Source organism: Aethalodelphis obliquidens, unplaced genomic scaffold (genome assembly GCF_003676395.1).
Source record: "Aethalodelphis obliquidens isolate GAN/ISIS:26980383/991018 unplaced genomic scaffold, ASM367639v1 scaffold123, whole genome shotgun sequence".
In the NCBI taxonomy this organism is placed as follows: domain Eukaryota; kingdom Metazoa; phylum Chordata; class Mammalia; order Artiodactyla; family Delphinidae; genus Aethalodelphis; species Aethalodelphis obliquidens.
Genome location: NW_020838067.1, coordinates 40,633 through 55,185, shown reverse-complemented (window position 1 = coordinate 55,185; position 14,553 = coordinate 40,633). Strand labels below are relative to the sequence as shown.

The 14,553-nt window shown below is 54.2% G+C and overlaps 1 protein-coding gene across 1 annotated transcript in view; it reads left to right on the top strand.

Moving 5' to 3' along the window:
* Positions 1-2,106: 2,106 nt before the first annotated feature.
* CFAP100 (cilia and flagella associated protein 100) overlaps positions 2,107-14,553 on the top strand; it is a 46,696-nt gene continuing 34,249 nt past the window's right edge. The window contains exons 1-2 of the mRNA XM_027098410.1: positions 2,107-2,212; positions 10,313-10,390. Coding sequence (XP_026954211.1) covers positions 2,164-2,212; positions 10,313-10,390 — 127 coding nt within the window. The 5' untranslated portion in view covers positions 2,107-2,163. The remainder of the gene's footprint in view (positions 2,213-10,312; positions 10,391-14,553) is intronic.

Genomic DNA, 14,553 nt, shown 5'->3' with positions numbered 1-14,553 from the left:
TTCACAGAGCCTGTTGTGGCTTCTAGACCCCAAACTCAGTGCCCAGCTCTCTCTTCCGTGGCTCTGACAGCTAGCAAGGAGGCTGGGCTGCAGAGTCAGGCGGCGGCTGGATCAGTAGATTGTGAGAGTCCCGGGGGTGGGGGAGACACTTGTCTGCTCAGGGCACCCGACACCAGCTGCTGTAACATATACTCCCCCATACATACACGCGTGCACACACACACACAAATCCCATGTGTGGCTTAACACAATAGAACTTCCTGCCTTGTACGAAGAACACTGTGGTTACTGCCTGTTGGGTCCCACCCCTCCAGGGGTGATTCAGGGATTCTCGCTCCTTCCACCCGCGGGTTTCCCCCCTCCCACTCGTGGAACTGGTCATCCCACCCACTAATCCCGCCTTGGGCAGACCCAGGAGCTGCTGGGACTCCCACTGGCACTACAGTACTGGCCTGTCTGCAGACTGTCCAGAGGACCGCAGAGGGCCCTACATGCCCTTGTCAAGCTATAAATCCCCGAGATGCGTGGGCAGAAATGGTGGCCACGGTCAAATCTCAAGGAGGGGCCTCCTGCTGTTTTGGGGGGAAAGGGGGCCCTCAGCCGGGAAGGCAGAGGGCAGGCCCTGGTGCCCGTGGCCACAACAGCTGGTGAATCTGGGCGATTTAACCGGGATCCCTCCCTCTTTTTACTGACAGATTTGTCACTCTGCCTTTATTTTATGTCTCATGCACCGTCTGGAGCGGTGGTTCTCCAACCTGAGCCAGCACCGCAGTCACCTCCTGGAGGGCTTGTTACAGCCCAGATCTCCGGGCCCCGCAGCCCCCATAGCTTCTGCTTCGGCCAGGCAGAACATCTGCTTTGCTAACGAGTTCCCAGCATGTGTGATGCGGCCGCCCCATACCACACTTTTAAGAGCCGCCCCTCTAGAAAGTGAGGTCCACTCCGCAGGAAGGACCAGGTATATTTTCGTACCACGAGCAACCTGGTGCCCGGTGAAAAAATGAATCAGAGAATGAAGGAAAATGAGCAGAAGAGGGGCGGAATGGTGAAGACCGAGAAAGGAAAGAAACCTGGGCCGGGCGCTTGCTCTGAGCTGCGCAGCCCCCCTGCGGCTCGTGGGCAGCAGGGCCCCCGGAGCCTTTGTGACGTCACAGCCCCGCCTGCCGGGAGAATGGTTGCCATGGCGACGTAAACCGAAGGCCCGGGCTCGGGGAGACGAGTCCAGGTGCGCAGAGGCTTCGGAGCGAGCGCGGTCGTGCGGATCCCGTGAGTGCGCGCTGGACCCGGGCTGGGGGCGCGCGGGGTCGGGGCGTAGTGTGTGCGGGGCGGGGCCGCACACCTCGGGCGCCCTTCCAAGCCCCCGTTGCAACGCTCTCCCCCTTCCTTGCCCGTACTTTACTGGCCTTATCACATACCCAGCCATCTGGGCACCCTTCTTGCCTCTCGGCCCGGTCACCCTTGCCGTAGGCCCGACGGCCCAGACGGGGGTGTGGGGGGACCCCGTCCTGCCCGAGTACACGGTTCCTTTCGTGGAGGCTGCAGCCGGAATGTGGCTGGAAGGGTGCAAGTTTTGGAGTCGAGGAACCTTGGACTGGAGTCCCAGCCTGGGCCCTTCCTGGCTGTGTGCCTTCGGACAGCTTGCCGCTTCGCCTCCGCCTCTGCAAAATGCAAACTCGTTCAGTACTTAAGAAGCGCCATGGCGGGGCCAGACGCTTGAGAAGGCGCGAATCAGTGCCTCACCCCGTCCTCGTGGAGCTTACGTTCTGGGGGCAGACAGGCAATCAACCGATTGTCAAAGTGATATATCAAGTATTGGTAATCGGTCAAATGGGAGTGGATGGGGTGTTGAGAAGATGCTTCTCCGGAGGGGTGACGCTTGAGCTCAGGTCTGGGTGTGGGGGAGGCCTGGTCTGGGAACAGGAAGACTAGTTAGGGCGGCTGGAACCGAGCCGAGGAGGGGAGCGAGGTCGTACGGAACGCCAGGAACTGCAGGTGTGGGCCTCGTGGCGTGCCCTCAGGGAGCGCCGCTGTTCCCAGCCACCCCGCGCGTGGGCCGGGGGCTGGGGGCGGGCCCAGCTGGCTCAGGCGGCGTCTCTCTCCCCAGGTTGGAATCTGCTTTAGCCAATTGCAAGCTTATCGGTGAGCGCTCCCTCCTTCGCCCGGATGTCAAAGGTCCTGCCTCCTCTGGTCTCCAAGGGCATAAGTTTCAACAGTAAGTTCTGGGCTGGGGTGGGCTCTCTCAGCGTCAAAGGCAGCCTTGCGGGTCTGCACAGTGAGGTCTAGATGTAATCAAGGGCCACAGTGATTCTAAATCAGGCCGCGAACCAGAAATCCCAGGTTTGCCAGGTTCCCTAGAAACTGCATGTTTTGCTTCCTAGGGCCACTGTGACAAAGCCCCGCCCCAGGCCGGGCGCTTAAATAACAGAAGTGTGTCTTTTCACAGTTCTGGGGCCCAGAGGTCCACAATCGAGGTGTCGTGGGCAGGGCTGGTTCCTTTCTGCGGCCGCGAGGGGGGAACTCTGTCCTATGCTCTCTCGCAGCTTCTGGGGGTGTGCTGGCGATCTTTGGGGTTCTTGGGCGTGTGGAAGCATCAGCTCAGCGTGTACCTTCGTCTTCACGTGGCGTTCTACGTGTGTGTGCTCCAAATAGCCCCTTTTTCTTGAGGACAGGAGGCATATGGTATTAGGCAACCACGGTAGCCCAGCATGACCTCGTCTTAGTTACATCTGCAGCCACCCTGTTTCTGGACAGGCTCACATTCTGAAGTCCTGGGAGTTAGGATTTCAGATATTCAAAAGCATTCGTTTTGGGGGGGACAGAATGCACCCCAAACAGGCTTTGAGGAAAGCGCCGCCGCGGAGGTGGGGCTCAGCTTTGCGCAGACCCGCCCCCGTGCGAAGCCCCTCCCCCTCTGGAGGCACACGTGCGCGGCCAGGTGCTCCCGCTGCGTGGCACGTGAGAGGCCGCTGGGGCTGAGGGGGCGGGAGGGGCACAACGTCCGCTGTCTGCACGCTGTGCATTTCTTCAGCTTTTGGTTTAATTTTCCTGTGGTTCGGATTCGAAAGTGTGTCGATAGCCGCCCTTGTGAAAAGCCCTACCTGCCTCCCAACGTGGCGGCTGCTATGTCTCCGTCTCCCTCCACGCGTGACACCCGCCACGCTCACGCCTTGTGCACGTACAAGCAAATGCACAGAGGCGGCCTGTCCTTTCTCGCACAAACGGCCACACAGCAGCGACGCTTCCCGGGCCTTGCTTCCCGTTAACCCAGACGTGGTGGAGACAGTTCTTTATGACCACGTCGAGCTCCCTTACACCTTTAGTGCTTGCGGCAAAGAGCGACCCCCGTGTGCAGGTAGCAGAATTCTTTAACCAGTTCGCTGTTGGTGGGCTGCTCTCAGCAGCGGTCGCGCGTTTACACCGTGTGCTCTGCCTCTCACTTACTCTGCTCCCTAGTAAATTGAAAAACGAAGGCTGAAATGGGGTTACCAAAAAGAGAAAAAAAAGATAGCTCTGCAATGTTTACGGATAACAAATCAGCTCTAAAGGCACACACCCAAAACGATGCAACACAGGTGCGCCCACAAGACCACTGAAAGCTTTATAAACGATGCTGATTGACTCTATGGTACCAGGGGCTGGTAGATGGAGGGCATCCTGTGACCCTCAAGATTCTGTGATCATACCCGTGGAGGTGACAAGCAAGCAGGAGGCGTCCCTGAGCTGGGTGGCCTGGTCTGGGTTGAGGGTCTGTGCATTGGGGAGGAAACCAGGCCAGGCCGGCACGGCCAAGCCGACAGACCCAGGGCATTGGCAGGCTGGGCTGGGCGGGGGTGCTGAGCAAGGCGGGTGAGGGAAGTCGACCTGGGTGAGGGTGTGTGGACTGGGGCTCAAGCCAGGAAGACTGCTGAGCCTGGCATCCTGGGTTCGGCCACAGGGGCTGGCGACCACGGTGGGGGCCAGGAGCAGCCTGAGCCCTCTGGGGGGAGGGGCTTGGGGACACTGAACTCCGAGCCTGGGCCAGGTGCAGATGGGGCGTCTGGACCCCAGCCGCAGACAGAGGCCGCGGGCAGGGGCACTGGCGTCAGACACACCTAGTTGCTCGGGTCGCCTCGGTCAGCCTCAGCTGCCCCATCTGTGGAGGAGGAACAGCCTGTTTTCCCGAGGGCTGCCGTGGGGCGGGAGGGCTGGGCACACGTGCAGCTCAGCCAACCGTAGGCGCATCCATGTTGCTGGTGCAGTGTCTGCACCGTTGCTGTTAGCGCGCCCACTGCCCGTCTCCAGGGCCTGGGCTGCGTCTGCATACGTGGGGCCAGAGTTGGACGAGATGCTGCAGGCTGCAGGATGAGGGGTGGCTGGGGGTGTGGGCAAGGACTTAGCTGGGATGGAACACGGGAGGAGTGGGCTCTGGGTTTGTTCCTCATTTGCACGTGCTTAGTGAGTGCCGGCTGTGCGTGGGCATGGGTCCTAGGCCCTGGGGACTCAGGTGAGTAGCGCTGATGGAGTTGCCCGTCCTGGGACTTAGGTTGGGGCGAGGGACGCAGACGCTGGGAATCGGGCGATCGTTCTGTATCTGCTGCAGTCCAGGGGGCGGGGAGGCCTCTGGGAGGAAGCGACATTCGACACCTGTGGGTCACCGTCCTGAAAGATGAATGCATGGACGGGTGTCCTAGGCAGTGGGCGAGGCCAGCGGAGGCCCTGACGTGGGAATGGGCATGAGGGCTGGCGGAAGAGACAGAAGGCCAGTGTGGACCAGCGTGCAGGGCCTTGTGGGCGTAGGGGGACCGCTGGGCTCCGTGGGGATGATGGGGAGGGTTTGAGCAGGACACAGCCCGGTGTCTGGGTTTTACGACTCTGTGGCTGGGGTGCCATTCCGTCCCCCTTGGGCAGGGGGCCACTGGCCGCGGCTCCCTCGAGACCCTGGGCAAGGCCTGGCCCTGGCACAGAGGGCAGAGGATGCGTGGTGGGACCTTGGCCTGGCAGAGCGGCCGGCAACGCCAGAGTGGGCCCCAGGCTCCCCAGTCGGGGCTGGCGGGGGCAGGGCTGCAGGACCTCAGTGCAGAGCCCCTTCCGGGAGACCTGGCCTGCAGCTGGTCCCCGCATCTCTGGGGCTCCTCGCGGGGGCGGGGCCTGGGGGCCATCCCTTGAGCGGCCGAGTGTATTTCCCCGTGTGGGTGGGGGGAGGGGGCTGCTGGGAGGGGTCCTCCCTGCTGAGGCCTGGCTGTCGGCCTGCGTGCTCCGCCAGCGCGTGTGCACGTGCCTTCCCCCGCCGCTGCTGACCCTGGGCATGGGGGCCGGGTTCAGTCGTTGACTTTGGCGGTTTGGGAGCCCTGTTTTTTTTGTTTTTTTTTTTTTAACATCTTTATTGGGGTATAATTGCGTGTGTTAGTTTCTGCTTTATAACAAACTGAATCAGTTATACATATACATATGTTCCCGTATCTCTCCCCTCTTGCGTCTCCCTCCCTCCCACCCTCCCTCCCCTCCAGGCGGTCACAGAGCACCGAGCTGATCTCCCTGTGCTGTGCGGCTGCTTCCCACTAGCTATCTACCTTACGTTTGGTAGTGTATATATGTCCATGCCACTCTCTCACTTTGTCCCAGCTCACCCTTCCTCCTCCCCGTATCCTCAAGTCCATTCTCTAATAGGTCTGTGTCTTTAATCCCGTCTTACCCCTAGGTTCTTCATGACATTTTTTTTTCTTAAATTCCATATATATGTGTTAGCATACGGTATTTGTCTTTCTCTTTCTGACTTACTTCACTCTGTATGACAGACTCTAGGTCCATCCACCTCATTACAAATAGCTCAATTTCGTTTCTTTTTATGGCTGAGTAATATTCCATTGTATATATGTGCCACATCTTCTTTATCCATTCATCCGGTGATGGGCACTTAGGTTGTTTCCATCTCCTGGCTATTGTAAATAGAGCTGCAATGAACATTTTGGTACATGACTCTTTTTGAATTATGGTTTTCTCAGGGTATATGCCCAGTAGTGGGATTGCTGGGTTGTATGGTAGTTCTATTTGTAGTTTTTTAAGGAACCTCCATACCGTTCTCCATAGTGGCTGTACCAATTCACATTCCCACCAGCAGTGCAAGAGTGTTCCCTTTTCTCCACACCCTCTCCAGCATTTATTGTTTCTAGATTTTTTGATGATGGCCATTCTGACTGGTGTGAGATGATATCTCGTTGTAGTTTTGATTTGCATTTCCCTAATGATTAATGATGTTGAGCATTCTTTCATGTGTTTGTTGGCAGTCTGTATATCTTCTTTGGAGAAATGTCTATTTAGGTCTTCTGCCCATTTTTGGATTGGGTTGATTGTTTTTTTGTTATTGAGCTGCATGAGCTGCTTGTAAATTTTGGAGATTAATCCTTTGTCAGTTGCTTCATTTGCAAATATTTTCTCCCATTCTGAGGGTTGTCTTTTGGTCTTGTTTATAGTTTCCCTTGCTGTGCAAAAGCTTTGAAGTTTCATTAGGTCCCATTTGTTTATTTTTGTTTTTATTTCCATTTCTCTAGGAGGTGGGTCAGAAAGGATCTTGCTGTGATTTATGTCATAGAGTGTTCTGCCTATGTTTTCCTCTAACAGTTAGATGGTTTCTGGCCTTCCATTTAGGTCTTTAATCCATTTTGAGCTTATTTTTGTGTATGGTGTTAGGGAGTGATCTAATCTCATACTTTTACATGTAGCTGTCCAGTTTTCCCAGCACCACTTATTGAAGAGGCTGTCCTTTCTCCACTGTACATTCCTGCCTAGGAGCCCTGGTTTTAAGTGACCCAACCTTCATCTGGGGAGCTGCAAGATCGGGCTGGGCATGAGCACAGCTGCTCTGTGCCGGGCTGGGGTGCAGAGGTCGAGGACACGGAGGCGTCGCCCGCTTTCGGAGAGTTTGGGGGGAGGGTGATAGGCAGCTGTCCTCTCTGTGCTCGTCCCGTTCGCGCCCCTGGCCGCCTGTGCTGCTGGGACAGACCTGCAGGGTCCCCTGCCCAGAAGGCCCTCCCCCTGAGGCTCCGTCCCCCTCACTCCCTTCAGGAGTTTATTCAGCGTGAGGCCCCGCAGTGAGCCCCGCGTGCAGTTCAATCACGGGGCGGCCGCACCTTCCCCGCGCTTCTGCTCGCTGTGCCTGGCTTTGTTCCCTCCTTAGCACGTCCCCGACCTGCCTGGCCTTTCCCTACTTACCTTGTTTCTCTCTCTCCCCAGTAGAGTGTCGGCTCCATGAGGGCAGGGGCTGCTCTGTACCTCTTACGCTGCTGCGTCTCCAGAACCCGGCACCTAAAAAGCCTTCAGTAAAATTCTGTTAGGCTGCAAGGTTTCCCCAAAGACCAGGCGCGTTCATCAGTGCCTTTCAACACCGTGCTGAGGTTCACCAGGGCATTCAGACAAGGAAGGGAAGTAAAAGGGCTTCAGATGGGGACGGAAGAGGGGAGACTCTGTTCACAGATCCTATATGTAGAGAATGCCCAGGAATCCCCAAGAAAGCTACCTGTGCTAATACATGAATTTAGCAACATTGCAGGGTACAAGATCAGCACTCAGGAATTAGTTGTGTTTCTATACACCAGCAGTGCACCATCCAACATGGAAATTAAGGGGCAGTTCCGTCCACACTGGCGTCTAGAAGAACAAACTATCTGTGAATGGGGTGACGTCACGGGAGGCGACCGAGCAGGAAGACCTGGGAGTCACTCTCTCCACACAAACGAGCATTGAGCAGGCAGGAACTGTCAGAACCCCGGACGAGCTCCGCGGCTTCCAGGAGAGAACTAAATGGAGAGGCTGGGAGATCCTGGTGACCTTTGGCATTTGGTGGAGGGGCTGCCAGTCCCCAGTCTCCGGTCCCGGAGCAGTGGGGAGGGTGGCCTGAGTTCCCGCCGTGGCTTGTGGGTGCCAGGGTGGGCAGCAAGGACCTCGTCGTCCCAGATGGGGGCTGTGTGTTTCATTGCTGAGGGGCCGCGCAGAGGCTGGTCATTATTTCAGCCCCACAGCTGCCATAACTTCCCTGCCATGTCTGTCGGGGGATTTAGGAACGGGGCCCCTTCCCCGGCTTTGGGAGCCAGACACTTAAGGAAAGCTTTGATGAGAGGTTAATATCCGAAATACACGGAGAGCCCTGAAACTCAACAACGAGTAAAAACAGACAACCCGGTTAGAAAGTGGGCAAAGAGCTTAATAGACGTTTCTCCACGGAAGAGGCGCAGGTGGCCAACGAGCACACAGCAGGCAGAGACACGTCGCTGGCAGGGGCTCCCCGCTCCCTTCCTCTTGGGCTGTGGGCGTGGCTGCTTTGGCGCTCCCCGTGCCCCACTGAGCCCAGGCTGGCAGGGGAGCTGGTGGCCGGTGTACGGTTGCCTGCAGGGGAAGGGTGGGCATCCCAGGAGCTAAAGGCTTGTGACTTTCCTGTACCCGAGGGCTGTGAGGGAACACTCACACCCCTGCACGTTCTCCTTCGTTTGTGCCAGTTCCTCAACTGCTTCCACTGGGTACCAGGACGGCTGTGGGCCGAACCAGCCTCGTGAGGTTGGGATTCAGGGGTGGAAGGCAGAAGGAAGCAACAGGTGACTCGGGTGATTTCAGAGAGGAAGAGGAGCTGGGAGAGAAGGAAATTCACACTGTCCGGTGTGGCGGGAGTCGGGGAGGCCCTCTGTGCAAAGGCCCTGGGGCAGGAACCATTCGTCCTGTGTGAGGGGCCCAGGGAGGCTGGGTGGCTGAAGTGCGGGGGGCAGGGGACGAGGCAGAGCGGCTCAGCGAGCACCCCCCGGGGCTTGATCTGGGCAGCCGCCCTCCACGTGCACATCCATTTAACCGTCCACATCCACGCCCTGTGCCCACGGAATGACACACCAGCATCCACCACACCTCCTCTACTGAGGGCTAATTCCCTTCCCAGTGTTCGCTTTTTCCTCCGGCGCGGCAGTCGACACCTGTGCGTGATTCCCACGTGTCTCTGGGATAAACTAGAAGGGGGATGGCGGGTCAGAGGGCCAGGCACAGGACCCAGGCTGGCCGCTCGGAACAGCACCCAGGAAGCAGAGCTCAGGGCGGCGCTGGGGGTGGCGGGAGGACGCCTGGAACGCACCCCTCGTTCTCTGGTTCTGCCAGAGGGGAGAGTGGAGCTGGGGGCCACCGGGCAGCACCCGCTATCTCGAGGGTCTCGCCCTGATCCCTGCGGAGCCCCAGCCCAAGGATGGGGAGGGCCTGACCCCATTCACAGCCCCGTCGGGAAGCACAGATCCACGCCTTTCTCTCGTGGCACCGGGGCCACGGGCATTTCCAGAGGGCAGCACTGCCCAGGGGGTCGGGGCCGGCAGGCGTCGGGCCTGTGACGTCCCCGCTCGGCCTCGGGTGACACCCAACTCTCGCGTCTTGTCTCCTCGGTTCCTGAGGAGCAGCACGGGTCTCCCGAGCTTTGTGGGGACTGGACCTGGGGAGGCGCCGGGCGGTGTGAGCTGCTGTCGTCCCACGGGAGAGAGGGCGGCCGGACGCCGGGAAGAAGCCGGGCGGGGGCAGGACGTGGGAAGGGCGGGCGTGTGGGCGCGGGCCCCGGTGGCGGGAAGGGCACGTCGAGGACGAGTGCTGGGCCTCGGGGGTCAAGCAGGGCCTGGGGGGCAGCGGAGGCTGGTGAGGGGCAGGTGCTGAGGGGAGTAGGAGGGGGCCCGGGGGCACGTCTGGGGGAAGCTTGGGGCACCGCTTTTGCTGAGATGCAGGCATCTGCAGGACCTTCTGGGGATGCCTGGCGAGCAGAGGAGCTCTGGGGGATTCAGTGCTGATGTGGGAGCGCCATCCCAACAGACCAGCAGGTCCCTCTCCCCCTCGTCATCCCCTTGGCTCCAGCAGTCCCTTTGCTGTCTGCCTGCCGCTGGTGCTGTGGTGTCAGCGGACAAGAGAGCAGTGGGCAGGGGGTCTCCGCGTCTTCCGCTGCAGCCCTCGGAAGCCCTGGGAGGCTTGCGGCCCAAGGGCTGGCTGGGTGGGCATCAAAGGCTTAGGGGCCGTGGCCTCCATGAAAAACAGTCCCGCTCTGCCCTTAGGAGCAAAGAGAGGGGTGCCGAAAGGGACGCACAAGACGCCTTCTGTGCGCCAGGCACGTGTGCTAGGAATTTTTGTGGCCATTCTCTTGCACAATTCTCACAGCCTCCTGGCAAAGTCAGCATAATCCTCTCCAATGTGGAAACTGAGGGTCAGCTGGTAGGGGAGACCGTGGGACTGGAGTCCTAGTATCTGGGGTCTCCCCAGCCTCACACTGTGTTCACAGCTGTACCAAGCCAATGAGTCATTTGCTGTGGCCCTTACTTTTGTGTCTCCCCAGAGAAGAGCCCGGAATCCGTGGACAATAGTTCTTCTTCAGTCATTGAAGAAAAAAAGAAACATGGGGAAAAAACCAAAGGTAATTCTGCAGCTGGGAGTTGAGGTCCCAGTTGGTGGGAGGCAGACTCTCTCCCTCAGCACCCAGATGCCTTCAGACCTAGTTTTCAGTGTGACAGACAGAGAGAAATGCTTCTGTTTCCATTCGGAATTGGGTTGCTGAAACGTGAAATGATAGGAACATAAACCACAAAGTAGGGTTTATTTTTCCTCCTGTAATGAGAAACGTGGGAGGCAGACCAGGGCTCCATGGAGCTCCACCAACGGCAGTTCTACAAAATCTTCCAGGTCACCAGGTCCCAAGTCTTTCTGATCCACCATCTTTATTTTCAGGCCTTTCAACCACAAGGTTGTCACATGGTCACAAAATGGCTGTGGCAGCTCCAGCCATCATATCTGATTCCAGGCAGGGAGAAGGAGCAAAGGGAAGGGCAAAATTGCCCACCTGCTAACTCAGATCTTGGAAGACCTCTTCCCCAGAAGCCCCACCCAGCAGTTTCTGCCTACACTCCATTGGTTATGGGCCCATCAGTATCTGCAAGGGAGTCTCAGAAGTGTAGCTTTTCAATGAGGCACGTGATTGCCACCTGTTAGGAGAAGGAAGAGGAGGCAGCTGGCTGCATGTGCCTCCTCCTCTGAGCCCCTGCTGTGTCCTCCACGCCTTGGCTTCCTGGACTCCCTCCTGGTTCCTTTGCTGTCCCCACCCCCAACCCGGCCTTACAGGCCAGTCTGATCCTTCTGCAGAGATGTGCAGATGTGAGCATTTTCCCTGAGCCTGCCCTTCCCAGGCCGAGCTCCCACCCTGGGGCCAAGCTTCCCAGTCCACCCTGCCCCAACCCCAATTCCTCTTCGTTTTAGTTACCAAAATCCAAACCTGCCCAGAAGTAGAGACTGAAGTCCATGAACTTGTGTGCTCATTGCCAGGTTGGAGGCAGACAAGGTTTTGCCACATTTGTTTCATCTGTCCTTTTTCTCTGTTTTTTTTGTCTTTGCCAGAATATTTTACTTTTTTTAAATTTATTTTTTTATTGAAGTATGGTCGATTTACAGTGTTGTGTTAATTTCTGCTGTGCGGCAAACTGTGTGACCCAGTTATACACATATATACATGCTTTTTTATATTCTTTTCCGCTGTGGCTTACCCCAGGATATGGAATACAGTTCCCTGTGCTCTACAGTAGGACCTTGTGGTTTATCCATTCTATATGTAATAGTTTGCATCTACTAAGCCCAAACTCCCAGTCCGTCCCTCCCCCATACTGCCTCCCCCTTGGCAACCACAAGTCTGTTCTCTATGTCTGTGAGTCTGTTTCGGTTTCATAGAGAGGTTCATCTGTGTCATATTTTAGATTCCACATATAAGTGATATCATATGGTATTTGCCTTTCTCTTTCTGACTTCACTTACGTGATAATCTCTAGATGCATCCACGTTGCTGCAGATTTTGCCACAATATTTTAAAGTCAATTCCAGATACGTCATTTCATCCCTACAGTGTGCCTTTTTCAAATGTAGGGACCTTTTCTTACAAGCCCGTAAGCAGTTAACCAGGCCATCGTCAGATTTACCCAATTGTCTCAAAAACGTCTTCCCATAGAGCACTTACTCCAATCGGGAGTCAGATGAGATCCGAGCATCTTCGGTCTCTTTGAATCAAGCTGAGCCCCTTTCCACGTCTTTTCATTTTCTGTGCTTGTAGAGAAATGGCGTTAATTATCCTATAGAACGTCCCCGAGACAAACGTGTCTGTTCGCTTCCTGATGGTGTCACTGAAGCTGTCTCTCTGGGCCCCCCATTTCCTTTGGCTGGACATTAACCCAGGATGATTGATAGGATCCGTGTTCCCCTGTGTCTGCAGACTCCTTCCTGGGTGGGCTCTGTGCTTTCAGCTGTCTCGTGGTGGACCACCCAGTGACCTGCGGGTTCAGGTGTGACAGCCTGACCCTGCATCGCACATCCCACCAGCCATTCACCTGACAGTTTCTTCTACCTGTGATGTTTGCACTGAACTGAACGTTACATTAAGGGTCAGGGGTGCACACTGTGGTCTGTCTGTGTTTCTTCACTGAGGTATCATTCATTACAGTGAAACGCACAACTCTCAAGGCTACAGTTTGATAAGTTTTGATAAATGTGTACAATTTTGTGTCCAGCCTCCACCCCATATTCACCATCTAGAACTTTTCCATCCGTTCCCCCAAGGACAGCCCACGTTCTGCTCTCACCATGGAATCCTCTTATCTGCTCCTGACCCTCGTGCAAGTGAAATCACACCCTGTGCTCTTTTGCTTCCGGCTTCTTTCTCAGCATCACATCTGACATGCACGTAGCAGGAGTCCTTCGCTGTTGTGGTGCGTATTCTGCTGTGTACGTACGCCAACAATGTGTGTATTCTTCTACAGGTGAACATTTAGGTTGCTTCCAGTTATTAGCTACTCCAAATAATACTGCTGCGAACATTCAGTTTTTTAAAAATTTTTTTACTGGAGTATAGTTGATTTACAATTGTTGTGTTAGTTTTAGGTGTACAGAAAAGTGAATCAGTTATACATAAACATATACCACTCTTTTAGATTCTTTTCCCATACAGGCCATTACAGAGTATTGAGTGTAGTTCCCTGCGCTATACAGTAGGTCCTTATTAGTTATGTATTTTATATGTAGTAGTGTGTATATGTGAATCCCAATCTCCCAATGTATCCCTCCCCCCACCTTAGCCACTGGTAGCCATATGTTTTGTTTTCTACATCTGTAGCTCTATTTCTGTTTTGTAGATAAGTTCATTTGTACCCTTTTTTTAGATTCCACATATAAGCAATATATATTTGCCTTTTTCTTTCTGACTTACTTCACTCAGTATGACAATCTCTAGTTGCATCCATGTTGCTGCAAATGGCATTATTTCATTCCTTCTTATGGTTGAGTAATATTCCATTGTATATATGTACCACATCTTCTTTACCCGTTCCTCTGTTAATGGACATTTAGGTTGTTTCCATGTCCTGGGTATTGTAAATAGTGCTGCAATGAACATTGGAGTGCACATATCTTTTAGAATTATGGTTTTCTCTGGATATACGCCCAGGCATGGGATTGCCTGGGATTGTTTTTTAAGGAACCTCCATGCTGTTCTCCATAGTGGCCGCACCAATTTATTGATACGTTCCCACCGACAGTGTAGGAGGGTTCTGTTTTCTCCACACCCGCTCCAGCGTTTATTGTTTGTAGAGTTTTTGATGATGCCCATTCTGACCAGTGTGAGGCGATACCTCATTGTAGTTTTGATTTGCATTTCTCTAATGATTAGTGATGTTGAGCATCTTTTCATGTGCTTGTTGGCCATCTGTGTGTCTTCTCTGGAGAAATGTGTATTTAGATCTTCCGTCCATTTTTTTGATTGGGTTTTTTTTTTTTGATATTGTGCTGCATGAGCTGTTTGTATATTTTAGAGATTAATCCCTTGTCGGTTGCTTCATTTGCAAATATTTTCTCCCGTTCTGAGGGTTGTCTTTTCGTTTTGTTTATGGTTTCCTTTGCTGTGCAGAAGCTTTTAATTAGGTCCCATTAATTTATTTTTGTTTTAATTTTTATTACTCTAGGAGGTGGATCGAAAAAGATATTGCTGTCATTTATGTCAAAGAGTGTTCTGCCTGTGTTTTCCTCTAAGAGTTTATAGTATCTGGCCTTACCTTTAGGTCTTTAATCCATTTTGAGTTTATTTTTGTGTATGGTGTTGGGGAGTGTTCTAATTTCATTCTTTTACATGCAGCTGTCCAGTTTTCCCAGCACCACTTATTGAAGAGGCTGTCTCTTCTCTATTGTATATTCTTGCCTCCTCTGTCATAGTTTAGGTGACCATATGTGTGTGGGTTTATCTCTGGGCTTTCTATCCTGTTCCAATGATCTATAATTCTGTTTTTGTGCCAGTACCATATGGTTTTCATGAATGTAGCTTTGTAGTATATTCCAAATTTAGGGAGCCTGCTTCCTCCAGCTCCATTTTTCTTTCTCAAAATTGCTTTGGATATTCGTGGTCTTTTGTGTTTCCATACGAATTATAAAATTTTTTGTTCTAATTCTGTGAAAAACGCTATTAGTAATTTGATAGGGATTGCATCGAATCTGTAGATTGCTTTGGGTAGTATAGTCATTTTCGCAGTATTGATTCTTCCAATCCCAGAACAT